This window comes from Amblyomma mixtum, chromosome 5 (assembly GCF_055824585.1).
Source record: "Amblyomma mixtum isolate Tamu chromosome 5, ASM5582458v1, whole genome shotgun sequence".
NCBI lineage: Eukaryota > Metazoa > Arthropoda > Arachnida > Ixodida > Ixodidae > Amblyomma > Amblyomma mixtum.
In genome coordinates, this window is record NC_143016.1 from 74305284 (window position 1) to 74323446 (window position 18163).

Below are 18163 nucleotides of genomic sequence, written 5' to 3' on the forward strand. Positions count from 1 at the left end.
GTTGGTTCGATTTAAAAAACAAAAGACGGCTGCGCTTCAGGTAAATGGTGAAATGCCCATGTATTGTTGTGCTACGCTTTGTATTCAGTGAGGATACTACGATGCAAGCTAGAACCAGGTACACTTTACAGCTACTCATTCAGGAAATGTTATGCAGAAAGAGCTAGCAGGAAGGAAATCAAATGGCCACACTTACGGCAGTTGATCTCATCGCTAGCATCCGGGCACTCGGGTTCAAAGTCGCACACAAAGTTGGATGAAATACAGGGGCCCCGTGCACACTTGAACTGGTCGCCTTTGCAGGAACAGTTCAGCTCATCACTGTAATCTCCACAGGCATCCAGGCCATCGCACACACGGGCCTTGGATACACAACGGCCATTGTTACATCTGTAGAATCCTTCGGGGCAGGTCAGCATGGCTGCAGGCAAAGTAAACAAGCAAACACTCTTAATGAATACCTATGGGTACATCATGGAGGAGAAACTGCTTTAAAGTGCATGCCAGACATGCATCATTCCGTGTTTATCTGTACATGTCACATCAATAACTCAGAAACAATGCAGTCAAAACTTGATAAAAACTTATCAGCAGCTTGATCACAATTTACAAACAAAACCACGGATGCAAAGAAACGAGACTTGCCACAATCGATGACGTTTTCATCAGAGCCATCAGGACACGCCAGCACGCCGTCACAAGCAAGCTCAAACGGAATACAGGCTCCATCGCCACACTGGAACTCCGTGCTAGTGCAGTTGGCAATCCTCACTGCAAGAGAGAACAACAACAACCGTGTCTAATGTCATAACTAGTACTTCGAGACAAATCTCATATGTGCAACGAATGTTCTGGTTAGTTATGATTCTAAGATCTTTTCCAGCATTTCAACGTTCGCAGACAAGCCTTACACTTCTACCAAGACTCATTTGAGTGCAACCGGTGTCATTTAAAAAAGTAAAAACCGGCTAGATAACGCCAACAGTAAAGAACTGCGAAAGTGAATCCATCTGTGACCTTCCACTCGAATCTGCAGATTTTCTGTTTTTCTGGCTTTTCTAGCAAGCTCTCCACCTGCTTGGAATGTAGAATAAGCAGGCTTTCAAAGTAACCTTGAGCACTAGATAACGTCCACTGACAAAAAGTCATTACAGATGTTGATGCAGCAAAAGGAATGAGTAAGCAAAATAAGCCAGCAAAGTGATGGGACCACAATGCAATGGTTACTTCACTGCACAGTAGGGTGCAATGACACCGAAATTCCTCCTGCAGAAGACACCACTATACAAGCATCACAATATACTAGAAAAAGCAGAAGGTGGAGAAGACTTTTTTTTTTTTTTTTCCCACACCAAAATTGAACAAAACAGCCACCACAATGACCAAGATGCCATTGACTAAATGCAGTAGAAGTGCTGGGCGAAACAACTGCAGCACAAATGATGTACAATTGGTTGGTTTGGTTGGTTTATGGGCTTTAATGTCCCAAAGCGACTAATATTTATAACGAGTCCCTCATCCCCTTCCCTTGTTTGCTTAATTGCTTAGCGAGGGCCTCGGTTCTGGCAGCCTTGACGCCATAGGAAGCATAAGAGGGTTCTCACACAGCTTCCACCCTCGCCGTTCGATGGCGTTCTATGTCACACCAGCGGTAACTCAGGACGTTCCACGTCCGCCGCTTACGAACGTGGGTGGTGCTGATGAACACTCTCAAGGTTAGGTTATTTGTAAACATAAATACCCCCGAAAGCAGAAGCTTTGACAGCCGTCGCTGTAGCTCAGAGGTAGAGCACCGGACGCGTAATTCGGAGGTCGTGGGTTCGGATCCCACCGGCGGCATGTGGTTGTTTTTTCTTCTGCTTTTCTAATCAATTAGCTTTAAGCGACAACATATTCAGTAATATTCTTACTTGATCAACACCACAAAAAAAAAAAAAATTAATTAAAAAAATCCCCTGTGCTCCTTGGTTTCTGTGGCTGTTGGCTTCTCTCATAAGGCTATGAGAGACGCCGTAGTGAAGGGCTCCGGAAATTTCGACCACCTGGGGTTCTTTAACGTGCATTGACATCGCACAGTACACGGGCCTCTAGAATTTCTCCTCCAAAGAAATTCAACCGCCGCGGCCGGGTGATGTACAATTATTTTGCGTTTCAGCACACTACTGAAAACACTGGTCGGACAGGATGCTACACATCAACATGCCACCCAAACTGATCGGGTTAAAAAAAAAAAAAAAAGCTGCACAATGACGAAAAGTGAATGAGCAATTTGTTTAGCAGTGCAACAACAACAGCGGCACTCACCAGCGCAGCGTCTTCCGTCTGGCATCAGAGATCGCCCCGGGAAGCACTGGCAGAAGACTGTCCCATTGGAAGCCACCACACACTGGTCCTCACAGCCGCCATTCAGTGTGGAACAGGGGCTCAGCGTGCCTGGACAGCCAAACACCACATGCAGCATGTTATACCTCACGCTTCCGTTTCTCTACCATTATACTTTTTTTTTATATAATTGGTTTCCCCAACGATGCATTCCAATGTGTTGCACCACCTTGGCATCTGCTGCAGCTCTCACTGCCCCTGAATTTTTTATTTGTGGTCTGACTAGAAAGGTTAATTAGGCTAGTTAGTCTTTACGATTGTTCTAATGCCATGCAATCATGTCCTGTGATTCACCTGTCAAATGATGGAAAACTCTAGAATGTTCGACGCAATGTCTATGAAACGTCTAGAAACGTCTATTAATGATGGTTAATGATATTTAAGCATGACTTGCACATTTCAAACTCCTTTTCCCCTGTTCTGACCTCTTTTTCTTTCATCAATGCAGCCAACTTGGCCGCACATGGTTCAACCAATCAGATATGCCAAGTAGTCAAATAATCTATGAGCAGGGGAAATGCGCTCGAACTCGTTTGTTGCATCCCACAAATCTCTTTTCCGGCTGTACTTTTCCTCCTTCTAAGAAATGCTTTCATTCTGTCCTTGCCATCCTCCTTTGACCTCTTCTCCTCATCATCTTACATGTAACAACGACTACAACGTCACACAACCCAGGGATCGGGCACTTTACAGCTGCGCTGTAAAACAGCCTAAGGTGCGTTTAAGAAAACAGGGGGCTCACAGTCGTTGGTGTCATTGGCCACTGCAATGATGCCCATCGGTCGCACGACGTTCTTGCGCAGCACCACCACATCGGCCCCTGTGTGCTTGTTGGCACGCAGGACGGCGTGCGCCACCCAGTCAGTCCAGAACACAAAGTCCCCATACACAGCCAAGTCAAAAGGATGCTGCGGGTGCTCACTCAGCAACACCTGCACAAAGTTGATGGTGTGCAAGTGTTGGGGTGCAAACTCCCACCTCCCAATATCAGCAGACAATTTGTGCATTCAAAAAAGAAAAACAAAGGAAGATCATTAGATTCCTCAGTAGGGCATACCACAGGAATATTTAGCAGAAAAGGTACAGCTAAATCAGACTTCTGGTCCCCAAAGTAAAATGAGTCAAAGATATCACTATTTCCTTCTACTTTCTGGAAATTCAGCATTTTAAAATTCCGGTGAAAGTTTTTTTTTTTTTAGGTCCTTTCGCAAGTGCTCCTGGCATGTAGATCACCGCTCCGCTACACTTTAGCAGTGACGGCGCACTTAAGAAATACAGTTTCAAAAATCAAAGTCATCATCATCATCATCAGCTTGACTACACCCACTGCAGGGCAAAGGCCGCTCCCATGTCTCTCCAATTAACCTTGTCCTGCGCCAGTTGCACCACCGTATTCCCACAAATTTCTTAATCTCATCCGCCCACCTAACTTTCTGCTGCCCCCTGCTACGCTTGCCTTCTCTTGGAATTCACTCCATTACCCTTAAGGACCAGCGGTTATCTTGCCTTTGTATTACATGCCCTGCCCAAGCCCACTTCTTCCTCTTGTTTTCGTCTAAGATGTCATTAACCCGTGTTTGTTCCCTCACCCACTCCGCCTGCTTACGATCTCTTAACGTTACATCTATCATTTTTCTTTCCATAGCTCGCTGCATTGTCCTTAACTTAAGCTGAACCCTCTTTGTTAGCCTCCACGTTTCTGCCCCATAGGTGAGTACTAATAAGATACAGCTGTTGTTTACTTTTCTCTTGAGGGATATTGGTAAACTGCCATTCATGATCTGAGAGAACCTGCCATATGCACTCCACCCCATTCTTATTCCTCTAGTTATTTCCCTGCTGTGATCCGGATCAGCGGTCACTACCTGCCCTAAATAGACATATTCTCTTATTACTTCCAGCACCTCACTACCAACTGCGAACTGCTGTTTCCTTGCGAGACTGTTGAACATCACTTTGGTTTTCTGCATATTAATTTTTAGCCCCACCGTTCTGCTCTGCCTGTCTAACTCATTGATCATGCTAACATCTGAACATCACAGCATGCGAAGCTTAGTTAGCCTAACAGGTGCTCGATTATGTGCTCGATTAGCAAAAACTTATCAAGATTAAAGACGTTTATTATTATTATTATTATTATTATTATTATTATTATTATTATTATTATTATTATTATTATTATTCTCAGGCCAATTTTGCCATGTCAGAGTTTGCCAACTCACATGACGATCCCCGCCGTTGAAATCACAGCGCTCAATCTTGTCAAGTCGTGCGTCCGACCAGTACAGCTTCTGCAGCTGGTGGTCGATCGCAATGCCATTGGGCATGCGAATGTCGGTTGTGATGATAGACTCCAGCTCATAGCCGTTGAGGTACGACTTCTGGATGCTCGGGTGGTGGCTGTTCCAGTTGGTCCAGAACACCCGCCTGCATCGCAAAACCGCTTTGCTCATTCCAGTTCCATCTACACATGTACAGTATAGCCGGAGTAAGCCAACGAGAAGCCTTTTCACGCGTTAATTTGAGAACACCTGCGAGTCTGCTTGCAAAAATTATATGGACATTAAGAAGGATATTTTTCAAGTGGTAAAAAATGCACTACCATTAAGCTCGCTGTCAGTACAGTACAAAATGAAAAATTTTCACACATTGCTGTACACCCAGCATCTCTTTTTTGGAAGCTGAAATGACACCAAAAAATCTCCTTTCTTCCCAATCAAATGGCTGCAGAGAGAACAATAAAGCAAGGCATCAAATTCCAAACTGACTAAACATAAGTTGAGGTACAACTCACTGTAAGCTTTCAGATCAAGCTCCATAACAGCAAAACCTAAGCAAAAGCCATACATTGCGAAGAAAAGCAAATTCTTTGGCAGGCATTATTATGTTATTTTCCTCCTCTACTATTGGGCGCTCCGCTCAGAACCACATCTACGCAAAAACCACTCAAAGAGCCATCAATCAGCAAGGAGGCATACTGGGTATGCAGGTGCCAAAAACCTGGATATGCTCGAGTCTATACGTTGTGAGTGAAGCCCTTTTTACAAGTAGCAACAAGACATTCTTTTATGGCAAATAAACAACACACATTATAATTATAATAAAAACTGCCTTTCTGTAAGTGTGTTTCAGTCACCTAATGGTTTTCACTTTGTGGACAGGTCCACACTGAGTCTTAGCAATGCACACTTTGCAATAAAACACAAAACTGTTCCGTTTCAGAGACTAAAAACAATGTCATGCTTGTATTCAGAAGGGTGGCACACCAAGGTCACCTTGAAACTGCTAGCTAAGGAGGAGACAATGGGAAGGGAGAGCTCACTTGATGCAGCTGCTGACGACAATGCCCCGAGGCTTGTCTTCGGTGCCCAGCTTGACAATCTTCTCGGGGAGGGCGGTTGGGTCGGACAGGCTGACTCGGCCAACTGAGGCGTCCCTGTGGCTGGTCCAGTACAGTTCGTTGTTGACAGGCTCGTAGGCTAGGCCTTCCACTGAGCCTTGCTCTGCAAATGCGACAGATTAACACAACACTGACCTCCCTTTTTGCTGAACTTCATCAGCACAACACTATCCAAAAGAAAAAAAAAAACACGCGTCACTGGTACATCCCAGGCAACGATGTCAAACTGCAATGAATATGAACATTGCAGTAGCGTCCCCATCTGTTCATTATGTTGGGAACAGCCAGCTGAGAGAGCATGTTGACACCCGAGAGTGGCAGAGGTTGTGCGACAGATTTTGGCCAATTTGTTATGGTAGTCACGGACATTTAAGAAGTGCTGACTTGCAACCAGTGTTTACAGCACGCCCGCAATGAACATGCTCATTCACTGAAGGGGACCAAAGACCCATAAGGCCTTTGAAGTGCCTGCAGTGCACCAAAATTGTAAGGCTCGTGATAGAAGGCCATCCATCAAGCAAAAAGAATATCTGTCTACTGTCTTCTGTCAACCTCACTGCTCTTACAATCTTATTGCATCTGATCACAACAACAAAAAAAAAGCACTAATTTCTAGTCAGCACTTTGTCGGTGTCAGTTTCTTCCAGTCATGCCTGTGCAACATTTTGCAAATTTCGATACAATAACACAACGAGCTTGATCTAGCAATCCATGAAAGGAGTCTGCTTGCATGCTAAGGCAGTTCAAAAGCAGCAGAAAAAAGAGAGAGAGAGAGAGAGAGAACAGGCTTACTTTGCACAAGAACAGTGTGGCCAGAGCCATTGAAGTGAACACTGTTGATACTGCCGCGCTGGATGTCCGAGTAGAAGATTCGGCGCTCAGAGTAGTCAAAAGCAAGGCCAATGATGTTGCGCATAAACTCCGAGCTGGAGATGCTCGGAAACGGAGCGTTCAGATTGGTCTCATCCATCATGTGAATGCTGTCTATGGTGCGCACCCGTGAGAACATGACAAATCCCTCATAATCTGCATAGGGAGAACAACGTCAACAGAGAGAATCAAACCTCTAGTAACAACAACATTAAAAAAAAAAAGGTGAAAACAGGGCGTTCAAGGTATCTTTAGATTTGCCACTCTGAAGTTGCATTGAAGTAGCTTTGACCTGAATATCGTGAAAAAAGTTATCTTGAATTGCGAAACTCTGCGAGTACTAACTGTAATAACAGGCATGCTTTAACTCATTCTGCACAAGAATGTCTAAAATGTGGCTGTAATCAGCTAAAGCTCGAGGTCTACTAGGTCTAATCTGCAACCTTCACTATCCCAGTCTGTGCTCAAAGCAGGTTTTAAATTTTAACAGAGTGAAGCCATTGGTGTGCATAGCAAAAGCAAAAGGAGCGGAAAAAACCCCTCCATATAAAGGCCAATGTAAGACAACTATCAGGTTAAATTAGGCGTTTCATCTGCATTTCAACTGGAGATGATTTTCTCAAAAAGGCCACAATTTCACTCCAAGAGTATTTTACTACACACACAATTGCCTTGTTTATAATTTCAAACAGTTAATGAAAAGTTGCAACCATGAACATTTTTTCTGTGCAAATACAACACCTAGAGCCTCAAAGCACGGACATTTATGCAAACTTTGAGAATATACAAGATTAAACAAGCAATTCTGTAACGCATTTTCGGCGAAGCCGTGTCTCTTAGACAAAGAAAAAGGCAACTAGCAGCCAGCTGTTCTAGCCTCAAAGACAAGAAGCCTTCATTGTGCTTCTGTTCAAACAGCTTTTCAATCAACATTTCATCATGCAAACCCTTTAAACAATAACCTCTAATCAATGTAGCCAGCTTGAATAATTTGCAATGAAGTGATATTAAAGCCCCACTTGAAAAACTTAACACGTGAATCTAAAACCCTGCTGATAGGACTTCTTCATGTATCCAAATACAATATCATAAGCTGCCTGAAGGAAGAACTATGTCAAGAAGAGGGGGACAGGTAAAGTATTGAATAAGAGCCAACCTTGGCAAGTCCGCCCATCGGGTGCCACACGGCCATGGGAGCAGGCGCAGGTGTGGCCATTGTCTCCCTTGTAGAGACACAGCTCCTGGCATCCCCCATTGCCCAAGCTGCACGGGTTATTGGTTTCTGCAGACCGCCAACAAATAGAGCCAGTTCAAGCTCCTGGGTAATGTCATTCCATCACATGCGAGCATACAAACCAGGAAATAACATACAGAACATTTCATGCTCAAGTTTTCCACATAAAGAGGGGCTACCTACTTACGAGCTTCCCTCTCATACAGACAGCTAATCGCTCAAAATTTGAAACCCATTGGGGGGGCGCTTTCGCCAGCTGTCCAGCCGTTGCATAAACACTTGAAATCTCATTCAATACTGGGTTGCGATGCTGCCTAAACAATGGGCAGCCATTACCGTATTTACTCGCATAATAGGCGCACTTTTTTTCCAGAAAATCCGGCTAAAAGTTCGGGGTGCGCCTATTACGCGGGGTAAAATTTCTGGAAATTTTTCGAGTCTCAAAATTGAACATACCGCATAAACGCACTCGTGTACGGGCCGCACCCCGTTTTCCCGAAGAAAATATTAAAAAAAAAAAAAAACGTGTAAGGGCCGCACCGAAACTTTCCACGACTCACGCGGGAATAGCCTTTGAAATGCACGCGTCGAGGCCTCCGCGATCAGCTCCGGCTGCGCGCAACGGGCGCTTGATCGCGGAGGACACACACGCGCAAAGGAGCTTCCAGACGCCGCCCACGAAGGGCGCCCAAGGCCAAGCTTACCATCATCATCAATGTTTTCTTCCGCTGCGAGCGTCCACTATCTATATTGCCATCAGCATCACCAGCTCCAGGTTTTTTGTTTTTTTTTTGATGCTATCAAGTGTCGGGATCTGCGGTAGCGCGTAGTTCATCGTGGTTTGTGGCTTTGCTGCCGAGCGTTGCTGTTTTAGCTCGACGGACAAGCACCTTAATAGCTACACGGCAAGGAGTTTGCTCTCGAACACGGCAAGCGTGCGGCAGGTCGGAAACTCGACGTGGCCGAGAAGTGCGGCAGTTGCGTCTGTGGCGTGCCTAAATTTTCATACGTGACTCCAGGCGCCGAGGTTTTCGCGAGCCTAAGTCGGGAACGTTTCCGGCTGGAGATTAAACTTTCCAAACAGACATTCAAAGTGAGCACCCCTGAAAACTGAGTGCGGCTGTTCTACACGATGTCGTCGTACGTGCTGTGGGTCCGCAGCAGCTGCGACGGCAGCAGCGGACCAGTAGTCAGTTCAGCAAAAACTTTGTTAAAATAAAGATTGGGGGTGGGGGGCGGCGAAGCGTCGGCTTGCAATCGTGTAAATACAGTATTGATCACAGTGCCAAGTTCGGGGTGCGCCTATTATGCGCGGAAATAAAAAATTCTGATTTTTCGCCACCAAACTAGGGGTGCGCCTATTATGCGAGTGCGCCTATTATGCGAGTAAATACGGTATTTTCTTCAAACACCAAGAGCCACACAGCTTTCTATGTTACGATTTATTTCTCAAGGGTGGACTAATGTCTTGAGCATCACGGTAGCTTATGAATCGAACCTGACCAGCACCTCCACAGGAAATATCAGCTAGCTATTGCCACTAACAAATTCCATACCACTAAAAATTTTGGACAAAAAGAAGGAAAACGGTATATCGCAGTGGCAACATTGACATATAACAGCATACTTTTGACCTGTTTGCACAGCATATTTTTTTTTTCTTTTCATGATCAGATAGTGCCTTTAAGGTCGGTTATACCTGTGCCACATATATGTAAGAAATGGCATTTAACTGCTTGGTGACTAAGGGTTGGTCATTATTTGTGAAGCATGGGTTACATGCCCGATTTAATGCCAACAAATGTAATGATGGTGAAAATGTGAATTTCAGTAAGCAGTGCACCCCAAATAAATTTGCCATGCTAATAAAACATACAAAGCAACAGGTATGTAACAATACCAGCTTACAGGTAGCAACCAGCACATGTAAAGGAGAACATCAGTAACATTTTCACAAGCTAGAATAAGGTAAAGATGCATAGATCAACCGGTAGCAAACAAGGCAGAAAATGTTGAACTTATAAAATTCTCAGCACATGGAATGAACACAGACCATAAATGCCAATTTCTTATTTATAAACTAACAAACAAGCAAACAAACAAAAAATTTGGACAAGAATACTGCAGCAAGCCAATATTTACAAAATGGTTTGGTTTGGTTTGGTTTATGGGGTTTAACATCCCAAAGCGACTAAGGCTATGAGAGACGCCGTAGTGGAGGGCTCCGGAAATTTCGACCACCTGGGGTTCTTTAATGTGCACTGACATCGCACAGTACACGGGCTTCTAGAATTTCTCCTTCAAAGAAATTCACCCGCCGCGGCCGGGATCGAACCCGCGTCTTTCGGGGGGGGGGGGGGGGGGGGGGGGGGGGGGTCGATCCCGGCCGCGGCGGGTGAATTTCTTTGGAGGAGAAATTCTAGAAGCCCGTGTACTGTGCGATGTCAGTGCACATTAAAGAACCCCAGGTGGTCGAAATTTCCGGAGCCCTCCACTACGGCGTCTCTCATAGCCTTAGTCGTTTTGGGACGTTAAACCCCATAAACCAAACCAAACCATTTTGTAAATATTGGCTTGCTGCAGTCTTCTTGTCCAAATTTTTTTGTAAAATGCTGCAGCTGCAATTAAGTTGCAGTTAATTTGCTATCAAAGTACAAAATAATGTAGAAGGTTCAGAATTATCAATAAACTTGCAGAAGCAAAAAAAAGCCATGGTACAGTCCAACCAATGGGGTAGCAACACCACTAACTGACCTCGCTTTGGTCGCCTGTGGAACACCTGCAGATCCTTGATGGAGTCGGTCAAATGACTCACTAGCATTTCCTCAAGACCCGGGTCATGCTTCTTGACACGGAAAATCGACCCATCTTCACGGTGGCTGGAAGTAAACATGGTATGTACCCTTTTATACAATGCCATCCACAGTAAAAAAAAAAAAAAGAAGTACTTAAGGTAAGAGCAGAGAGATTCAATCCTGCCACAAAATGCATAGTGACACCTGTCCCCAAAAAACTGCACAGCCCAGCATATGGTTTTTGGTAAATAAGTCCTGCAATTTTTCTGATGTGCCTTTCTCAACTGTCAGTGCATGTCGTCCATTAATCTGCTCCTTCAAACAACCCCAGACAATCCTTTAGACGACCCGTTTTAAAACTAAAATCGATCCTTTTTGGTCACACCATGAACAAGTATACATTTTCCTTAGACGCATTTCACAGTGACCACCTCAGAGATGTATGAAGTCTGGCAAAAGCCAGGCAGAGTCAGACAAAGGAGTTGTAGCAAACCTTACATGACGCCAGCATGGCATAGGCAGAAAGGCTGTGAGCTACATTTCAGTGCAAATAACACAACAAACTGAAGCCAACTTGGTGTATGCAGAAGGAAGGTTTCGACGCCATGCCCATAAAAAGTTTGGATTGAAGTTTCAGTGCATGTTCCAGAGTAAAGTTTGAGAGAAAATTCTGACTATAAGAGTGAAAAACTCTCTTTGAAAACAGGATGGCTTTCTTAAAAGAGGCTTACGTGTCGGCCCAGTAGACGTAACTGCCATAGACCGCAAGTGAAAAGGGGTTCTGCAGAGGCCGATGGGTGTCCTCAGTGTCCTCCTCCTCCGCTCCTGAGGGTGTGGGAAAGACAGTCTCGCGCCCCGTGCCGTCCAGGTTGACCCGCTCGATGGTGTCGGTGCGCGAGTCGCACCAGTAGAGCTTGTCCTCTTCGTAGTCCAGAGCCAGGTCATTCACCAGCTGCACCGACACGTTCACGAGAACCATACGGTCGGAGCCATCCAAGGACGCTCGCTCTATCTTTGGTGGAACACCCCAGTCACTCCAAAAGATGTACCTACAGGGCAGGGTGAAAAAAGAAAACAAAGAAAAGAGAACAAGGAGAACGAGTTTTACCTCTTCTGCTACATGACAGAAAAAGGGGCAAACATACTTCGACGAAACACTCCTTGGCGATTTCTTCAGAATGTGGTAAAAAAAAAAAGAGAAATTAATAGACCTCTTCAATTCATTCAGTAAGATTTATACACTAAGAAAACATTTATTTGTTACAAGCATATAGAACTTGAAACAACCTTTAAGTCATGCACTGCAGTTCAAATGCATGTGACAGAGCCACACAGCTACAGCTAAATCCATAAGCAGCCATGTAAAATTTTTGGTGACTGTTGTGGCTAACTTAAAGGTGCACTGAAGCGGATTCTGAACTTGTCTTTTTGCCGCGGGAACTCAATCTACATGTTCCCAGCATTCTTAGAAACTGCGACTTATTGCCCTCTGTGGCCGATTTCCCTAATTAAATCGAATTAATGTCCGGCTCCCGCATTTTTTATTTAATTCTCCCTCGTACGGTGGGCGGAGTCGACCAACGCGTGGAGTGCCCTTCAGCCAGCTCCGTGGAGGCTTTGCTTTCGCTTCATTTTGTTTTTTAGGTTTCCGTGAATAAATAGTTTCATTTGCAGATAATATAACCGCAAAATAAGCCCGCAGAAATAAAAATACGTGCGGACTATTTGCTTCTACGGACTACTACGTATTACTTCGCCGATGGCAGAGCGGCAAGCCGCCATGGGACTGGGTGAAAGGCACTCTCCGCGTTGGTCGACTCCGCCCACCGTATGAGGAAGAATTTAAAAAAAAAGGCGGGAGCCGGACGTTAAGTCGATTTAATTAGGGAAATCGGCCACACAGGGCAATAAATCGAAGTTTCTAAGAATGCTCGGAACGTGTAGATTGAGTTCCCGCGACAAAAAGACGAGTTCAGATTCCTCTTCAGTGTACCTTTAAGATAAAACTTTGAACCTAACCAGACCCAGCTGGCCTGGCCTGATTTGACACGACTTAATATTCTGTAGCCAGAACCACAAACAAAAAATTTGATGCGAAATGTGCAACAAGACTGTCACAAAATACCTTGAGCATGCAACTGCTGCCTCCATCTACTTAAATTAAAGTGAGAGAATACACACACACAAAAAAAAATTCGCACAAACCCTTTGTACGGATGCACAACAATGGCTCGAGGCTTGTCCATGTTACCGGAGAGGAGGACATATCGGCCAGACCCATTGAGTCGCGACACCTCAATAACATCGTACGAAGGGTCAATCCAGTACATGTTGCCTGCAATAAAAGAAAGCTCGTGTAGCCAGGCAACTCACGGACATGGCACGAGGGTATAAAAAGCAAAAAAGGGAGCTTAAGGTTGATCTAACTCGACACTGTTGCACGACGAAGTCAGAGCAAATGAACTGACAAAAGAAGAAACAAGATTGCACTAATACTGCTTCTTTCATCCATAGGAGATTTCCATTCGTGCACTGATTTCATTGTAGAAGTAAACAGCACTTCATGATGCTTAGTTTTTCTGCAATGTCTGAGAGGCCAGACAGAGAGAAAGAGGTGGTTACCTGCTACCCAGTCAATTGCAAGGCCTTCGATGGCATCAAGACCACTGACAACAGTCTCCCGTCCAGTCATGTCTCTGTGAATGCGAGTAATGCTTCCACCTTCAGAGTCCACCCAGTAGATGTACTCTAAGAGAACAAAGCAAGTCAACGTCAGCAATGCAGCCAACCAAGCTTAATTCACTCTCAACTACATATGACACCAAACAGGAAGCGTTATCTTGGGGGTTCTCATCTAAATACAAGGGAAAGGGGGAATGGTTGTAACTGGCATAGAGAAGCAAATCCAACTTCAATGAAACCTATTGTATTTAAAGATGCCAGGTAAAATCAGGTAACTGGTTCAGGTGCTCACTTTTTTTTTTCAGGGAAAGATTTTAGGTTCTATTTTTACATAAATATCAATTAAAGACGGATAAAAATTTCAAATTCTTTTTATACAGACAACTTTCAGATCAGTTGAACCAACCTTAAAAGTTGGAATTCCTTCCCTTCATCCCACCACAATCTTCATCACATATTGCGAGCCTAGACAAAAATTCAGCCTTCAACAATAACTATATTTAACCCATTTTCTATCATAATTTGCACCTCCATTCTAGGCATTTAACGCTTCCTCATGTGGAGACTGCCCTCAGGACTTTCCTCTCCATTAAAAAGCACATTGAGGACAAATTTAAGTCAGCTTGTATTGATAGGGTCCCTTCTAATCATAAAGAGGCCACCCTCACCAAAAATGGAGTTTTTATAAGCTAGAAAAGATGGAAGAGATGAAATAAAGGTGTTGCCATCACCGGCCCATTTTGAATTGAATTCCTGCATCGATGCCGCTTTTTAGGGGCAGTTCCACAGGCTACTGTACACTGCCATTCCCTTCAAAATGGTAGCAACTACCTCCTTTCGATAAGGACACTATGAGTGCAGATCGAATGGCAGGTGGATTTTTAAATCCAATTTTCTTGCCTATAAATGCATCTTTTGGTGCTGGACAAAGGCCAGCACAGCCAGAAAGAGCGAGAGAATCAATTTTTACTGAGAACAATAAATGCACAGAGCTGCCCTCATTGTCCCTTCTAAGTGCGACAGTGTGGTTCACAATGCTGCAGCTGACGGCACTCAAAGTACCGCACTCAGTAAGAGTCAGTCTTCATTTGTTAGTGTGTAAGTATGAAGTAACTGATTTATCAAGCATATAAATTAACAGAAAAGATGACAACCACTCGTCACAAACAAATTTCAACTTTTTCTTTTAGCATGTCAGCCATACATGCAACCACGACCTGCCACCAGATTTTAAGGCGAAAGCCTTTAATGCCTCATCGTCATCAACGGAAGGTTGTCAGCAGAGGTGTCGCGCTTTTCTAGTCAGACCAGAAAAAAAACTTCCGCAGCCAAGCGTGCTAATGGCTACGCTACTTCCTGCCAATTCATATGTAGTTCTCCTTGTCTAGGACGCTGGAGAGTGTTTGTAGAAAGGCTTCAAATCAGATGGATGCCTCCCAAACGCCCTCCAGTGTCTGCAGCATTTAAGATTCACAAACAATTGTGTACTTATTTAACATCTTAACCGCACATCAGTGAGACAAGCAGCAACACCGTGCTAAAGGCTTTCGCCTCACCGCACTTTAGGTCAACAAAGTGTCCCCCTGAATTTTTTCCGCCCTCTCTTGCGACATGCAAAATGCTCAACCTGTGCTGCACCTGCCAGTGCCCATTGGGGAAACCAAGGGAGAATAAAGCTGAAACTGACCATCCACAAAGTCAATGGATGTTGCCATCGACACTCTTGAGATGGGAGCCAGCACTCGCTGGGAGGGCGATGATGAAGACACCAGGGAAATGCCTCGGATCTCATAGTTGATGGAGTACAGCAGGAATTCAGCATAGCCTGAAAAAGAGTAGCATTCAAGGAGGGTGCATGGGAGTGGTTCAGCAAGCAGTACAACAAGCAGCTTTAAATAGGGTTCCTCAGTTTTGGGTAAACCAGCACTTCACCCGATTCTTGCATCCCAAAGATTTCTTAATGATTCCGCTAAACTCTATTTCTACCTTTAATAACTCTTCAAGGAAACTTTGTTTTCTCGTGGACAAATGTGACAACACAACGTGAAAAATAGTGGACATCTTGTTTTTTATCGGACGTTTTTTATCTACTGATCATTTTAAACTTAGTTTAACGCTTTTTATGTGTGACTGTGCTCAATTTGAGGCCAAGTTCAAACATTACCTTTCAGAAGTCAAAACACATGTACTGACATGTCTCATTGGTATCAAACGCTACCAACGCTAACGACGTCCTTCTTCTGAATATAAAATAATCGCTCTGACAACGAACGTTTTCACAGTGTGAAAACAAAGCTAGGCACGTCTTGTCAAATGCGGAGGTGCTGTGTAGCAGACATGAAAGATTACGTGGCTAGATAGCTGTAAAAATGAAAAAAAAAAAATATAAATATCCAGTTTTGTAAATCCTGTGCAGTCCAACCTGCCGCTTGCATAATGTTTAAAAAATAATGAGCAAAAGATCGCACATTTTAAGTGACGCACAAAAATAGGCATGTATAGTAAATAGACTCTTGCTGAAAAATATGGCCCAATAAAAACCCGATTTACACCCGAATATGAGTTTTAAAGAAATGTTGCCCCCTATTTATATACTTGACGGTGTGATCTAGATAGTTTGTTTTTGTGTGTGTGTGTGTGTGTGTGTGTGTGTGTGTTAGTTCCACACATGCGCGACCAACCACTCCAGCAGTAAAGCAAGGCATATACTCTGTGCCACAGACAAAAGCTTTCATGCATCTGTGACAAAGATATTATGACATCATGAGCTTTAGGCTAATTGCAGAACTGCCTGAAATGTTTCATAATATCCAATGGCATTTCATAGACAGCGAAAATGAAACACAGTGGAAATACCATGAAAATAGTGGCGAATGGCTTGGAAACATTTGTTCAGTTTCCCACTGCCAATATATAAAAAAATATCTGATTAATACAAACCATCTAATTTATCAGCACAGATTATAATGTGAATTCTAGCAGCCCCCATTGAGCAGCATGTCACAACAATAAGTGGCCAATATTACAGGTACCGGCAACTGCACTGCACCGTATAAGAAAAAAGATTTCGACAAGCCAAAAGCACCACAGAATAGGCTCGTGTGTGCAAGCGTCTTAGCCTGTCAAGAGTACTGGTGAGTTGTGGCAGGCCTTGCATGTGGCACTATATTAGGTACACTTGGCTCTTTAAACCCAACAATATCATTCTTGGGAGCATAAGAGCTGCAAGCGTCTTTAGCAAACACTGGGAAGGTGTTGAGATAAAAGAGCGGTTGTCACAGGAAAGGCTAATGCACACAGAAAATGAATAGCTGATTAGAGATGATAAGTGCTGGCAAGGGAAGGGCTACTCCTGCTCTTGCGGCTATATTGAGGTAGATGCTAGCACTGCACTGATTGTTTTGAGATTGTGATTGTTATTGTGCACCTGCCCAGTTCGAGACAAAGCCTACAAAGTTAAATCATACTGGATAGTAAAAAAAAACTTCCAATATTTTAATTCCCATACTCAAGACGAACCAGTAACATCATGCCAATGCTGAAGACCACTCTGCTGATGAGCTTTCTTCCTTCCTTTCAGTGTTTTTTTTCTGCACTTAAGATTCAGATGAAAGGTCTTACCAACACACTTGGTCTCATCCTGGGGGTCAGGCAGGAAACCGGTGGTGCACTTGCAGACCCTAGTCGTCTGAGATGTTGGCAAACAGAGGTGGGAGCAGTTTCCATTATTCTTGCTGCACAGGTTTTCGCCTAAACATCAAAGGACACCTACTGTCAATGCCAAGACACCACATGATGGTAAACGTATATGTAACATTTACGCACTTCTCTAAGGGACATCACAAGGACACTTGACAAAGTATCCTGTTTGCAAGGTTACATAACAGGTTTGCTCAGTGCCATGTCATTTTAATGTCATCACCATCATCATCAGCCTGACCAAGCCCACTGTAGGACAAAGGCCTCTCCCATATCTCCCCAATTAACCCTGTCCTTTGTTAATTGTGGCCGCCTTACCACCCAAACCTCTTAACCTCATCTGCCCACCTAACTTTCCGATTGGTATAAGCAACAACGTACATAAACAGAGTTGTTAACCGAGAATTAAAAGATATTGAAGATTAAGAAAAATATTTAAGAAGAGAGAACGCTTTCACAAAATGTAAATCTGGCACACAGATAAGTCACTACTGTCAATACTGAAAAATGTGAGAAATATTACAATTTCTGCCATTTCTGTTGAGGTTTTTTATATGAATTCTAGGACGGAACTTTGAATGATATTAACCATAGTGCCTGAAGTCATATAGCAGTGAAGAACTTTTATTAGCTCAGCAACAATAATAATTTCCAGTTTCAAACATTACAGTGCACTTTTAAAATAAGATAGAATTCCCATTTTTGGGGGGCAACTCAAGCTTACAGCCTAAAGCTTGATCAAGTAACAGCTCTGTGTCTTTAACTGGATTTATTCACACATGCAGTATGTTTGTGCATGTGGCCATGTGTTACATGTTGACGTGCGTGCATAACAGCTTCGTTGTGCACATGCAGTACGCAACCTTTTGTTGTGTACATGCAGAGCCATGCAATGGTAGATTTCTGCCCTTCTAATGGACCCTTGTGTCTTATTTTAAGCACCTTCTTCAGTTTTATTTTTTAACACATGAACAACAGAGAACTAGGCAAATATCAACACAGAACAGTGCAGAAGAGATTAAGACTTCATGCTTTACACAAGGTTACACCTCCCATGCATGCATACAGTATGCGTAACATAAGAAGCATGAACGTTTTGAA

The 18163-nt window shown here is 43.8% G+C and overlaps 1 protein-coding gene across 2 annotated transcripts in view; it reads right to left on the minus strand.

Moving 5' to 3' along the window:
- LRP1 (LDL receptor protein 1) overlaps window positions 1–18163 on the minus strand; it is a 106831-nt gene that overhangs the window by 44121 nt on the left and 44547 nt on the right. For both annotated transcript variants that reach the window (XM_089545155.1, XM_089545154.1), the window contains 14 exons: window positions 16985–17113; window positions 15051–15188; window positions 13304–13429; window positions 12887–13016; window positions 11413–11730; window positions 10641–10765; window positions 7809–7934; window positions 6575–6808; window positions 5705–5885; window positions 4605–4809; window positions 3125–3314; window positions 2305–2433; window positions 646–771; window positions 197–421 (listed from right to left, as the gene is read on the minus strand). In XM_089545155.1, coding sequence (XP_089401281.1) covers window positions 197–421; window positions 646–771; window positions 2305–2433; window positions 3125–3314; window positions 4605–4809; window positions 5705–5885; window positions 6575–6808; window positions 7809–7934; window positions 10641–10765; window positions 11413–11730; window positions 12887–13016; window positions 13304–13429; window positions 15051–15188; window positions 16985–17113 — 2382 coding nt within the window. The remainder of the gene's footprint in view (window positions 1–196; window positions 422–645; window positions 772–2304; window positions 2434–3124; window positions 3315–4604; window positions 4810–5704; window positions 5886–6574; window positions 6809–7808; window positions 7935–10640; window positions 10766–11412; window positions 11731–12886; window positions 13017–13303; window positions 13430–15050; window positions 15189–16984; window positions 17114–18163) is intronic.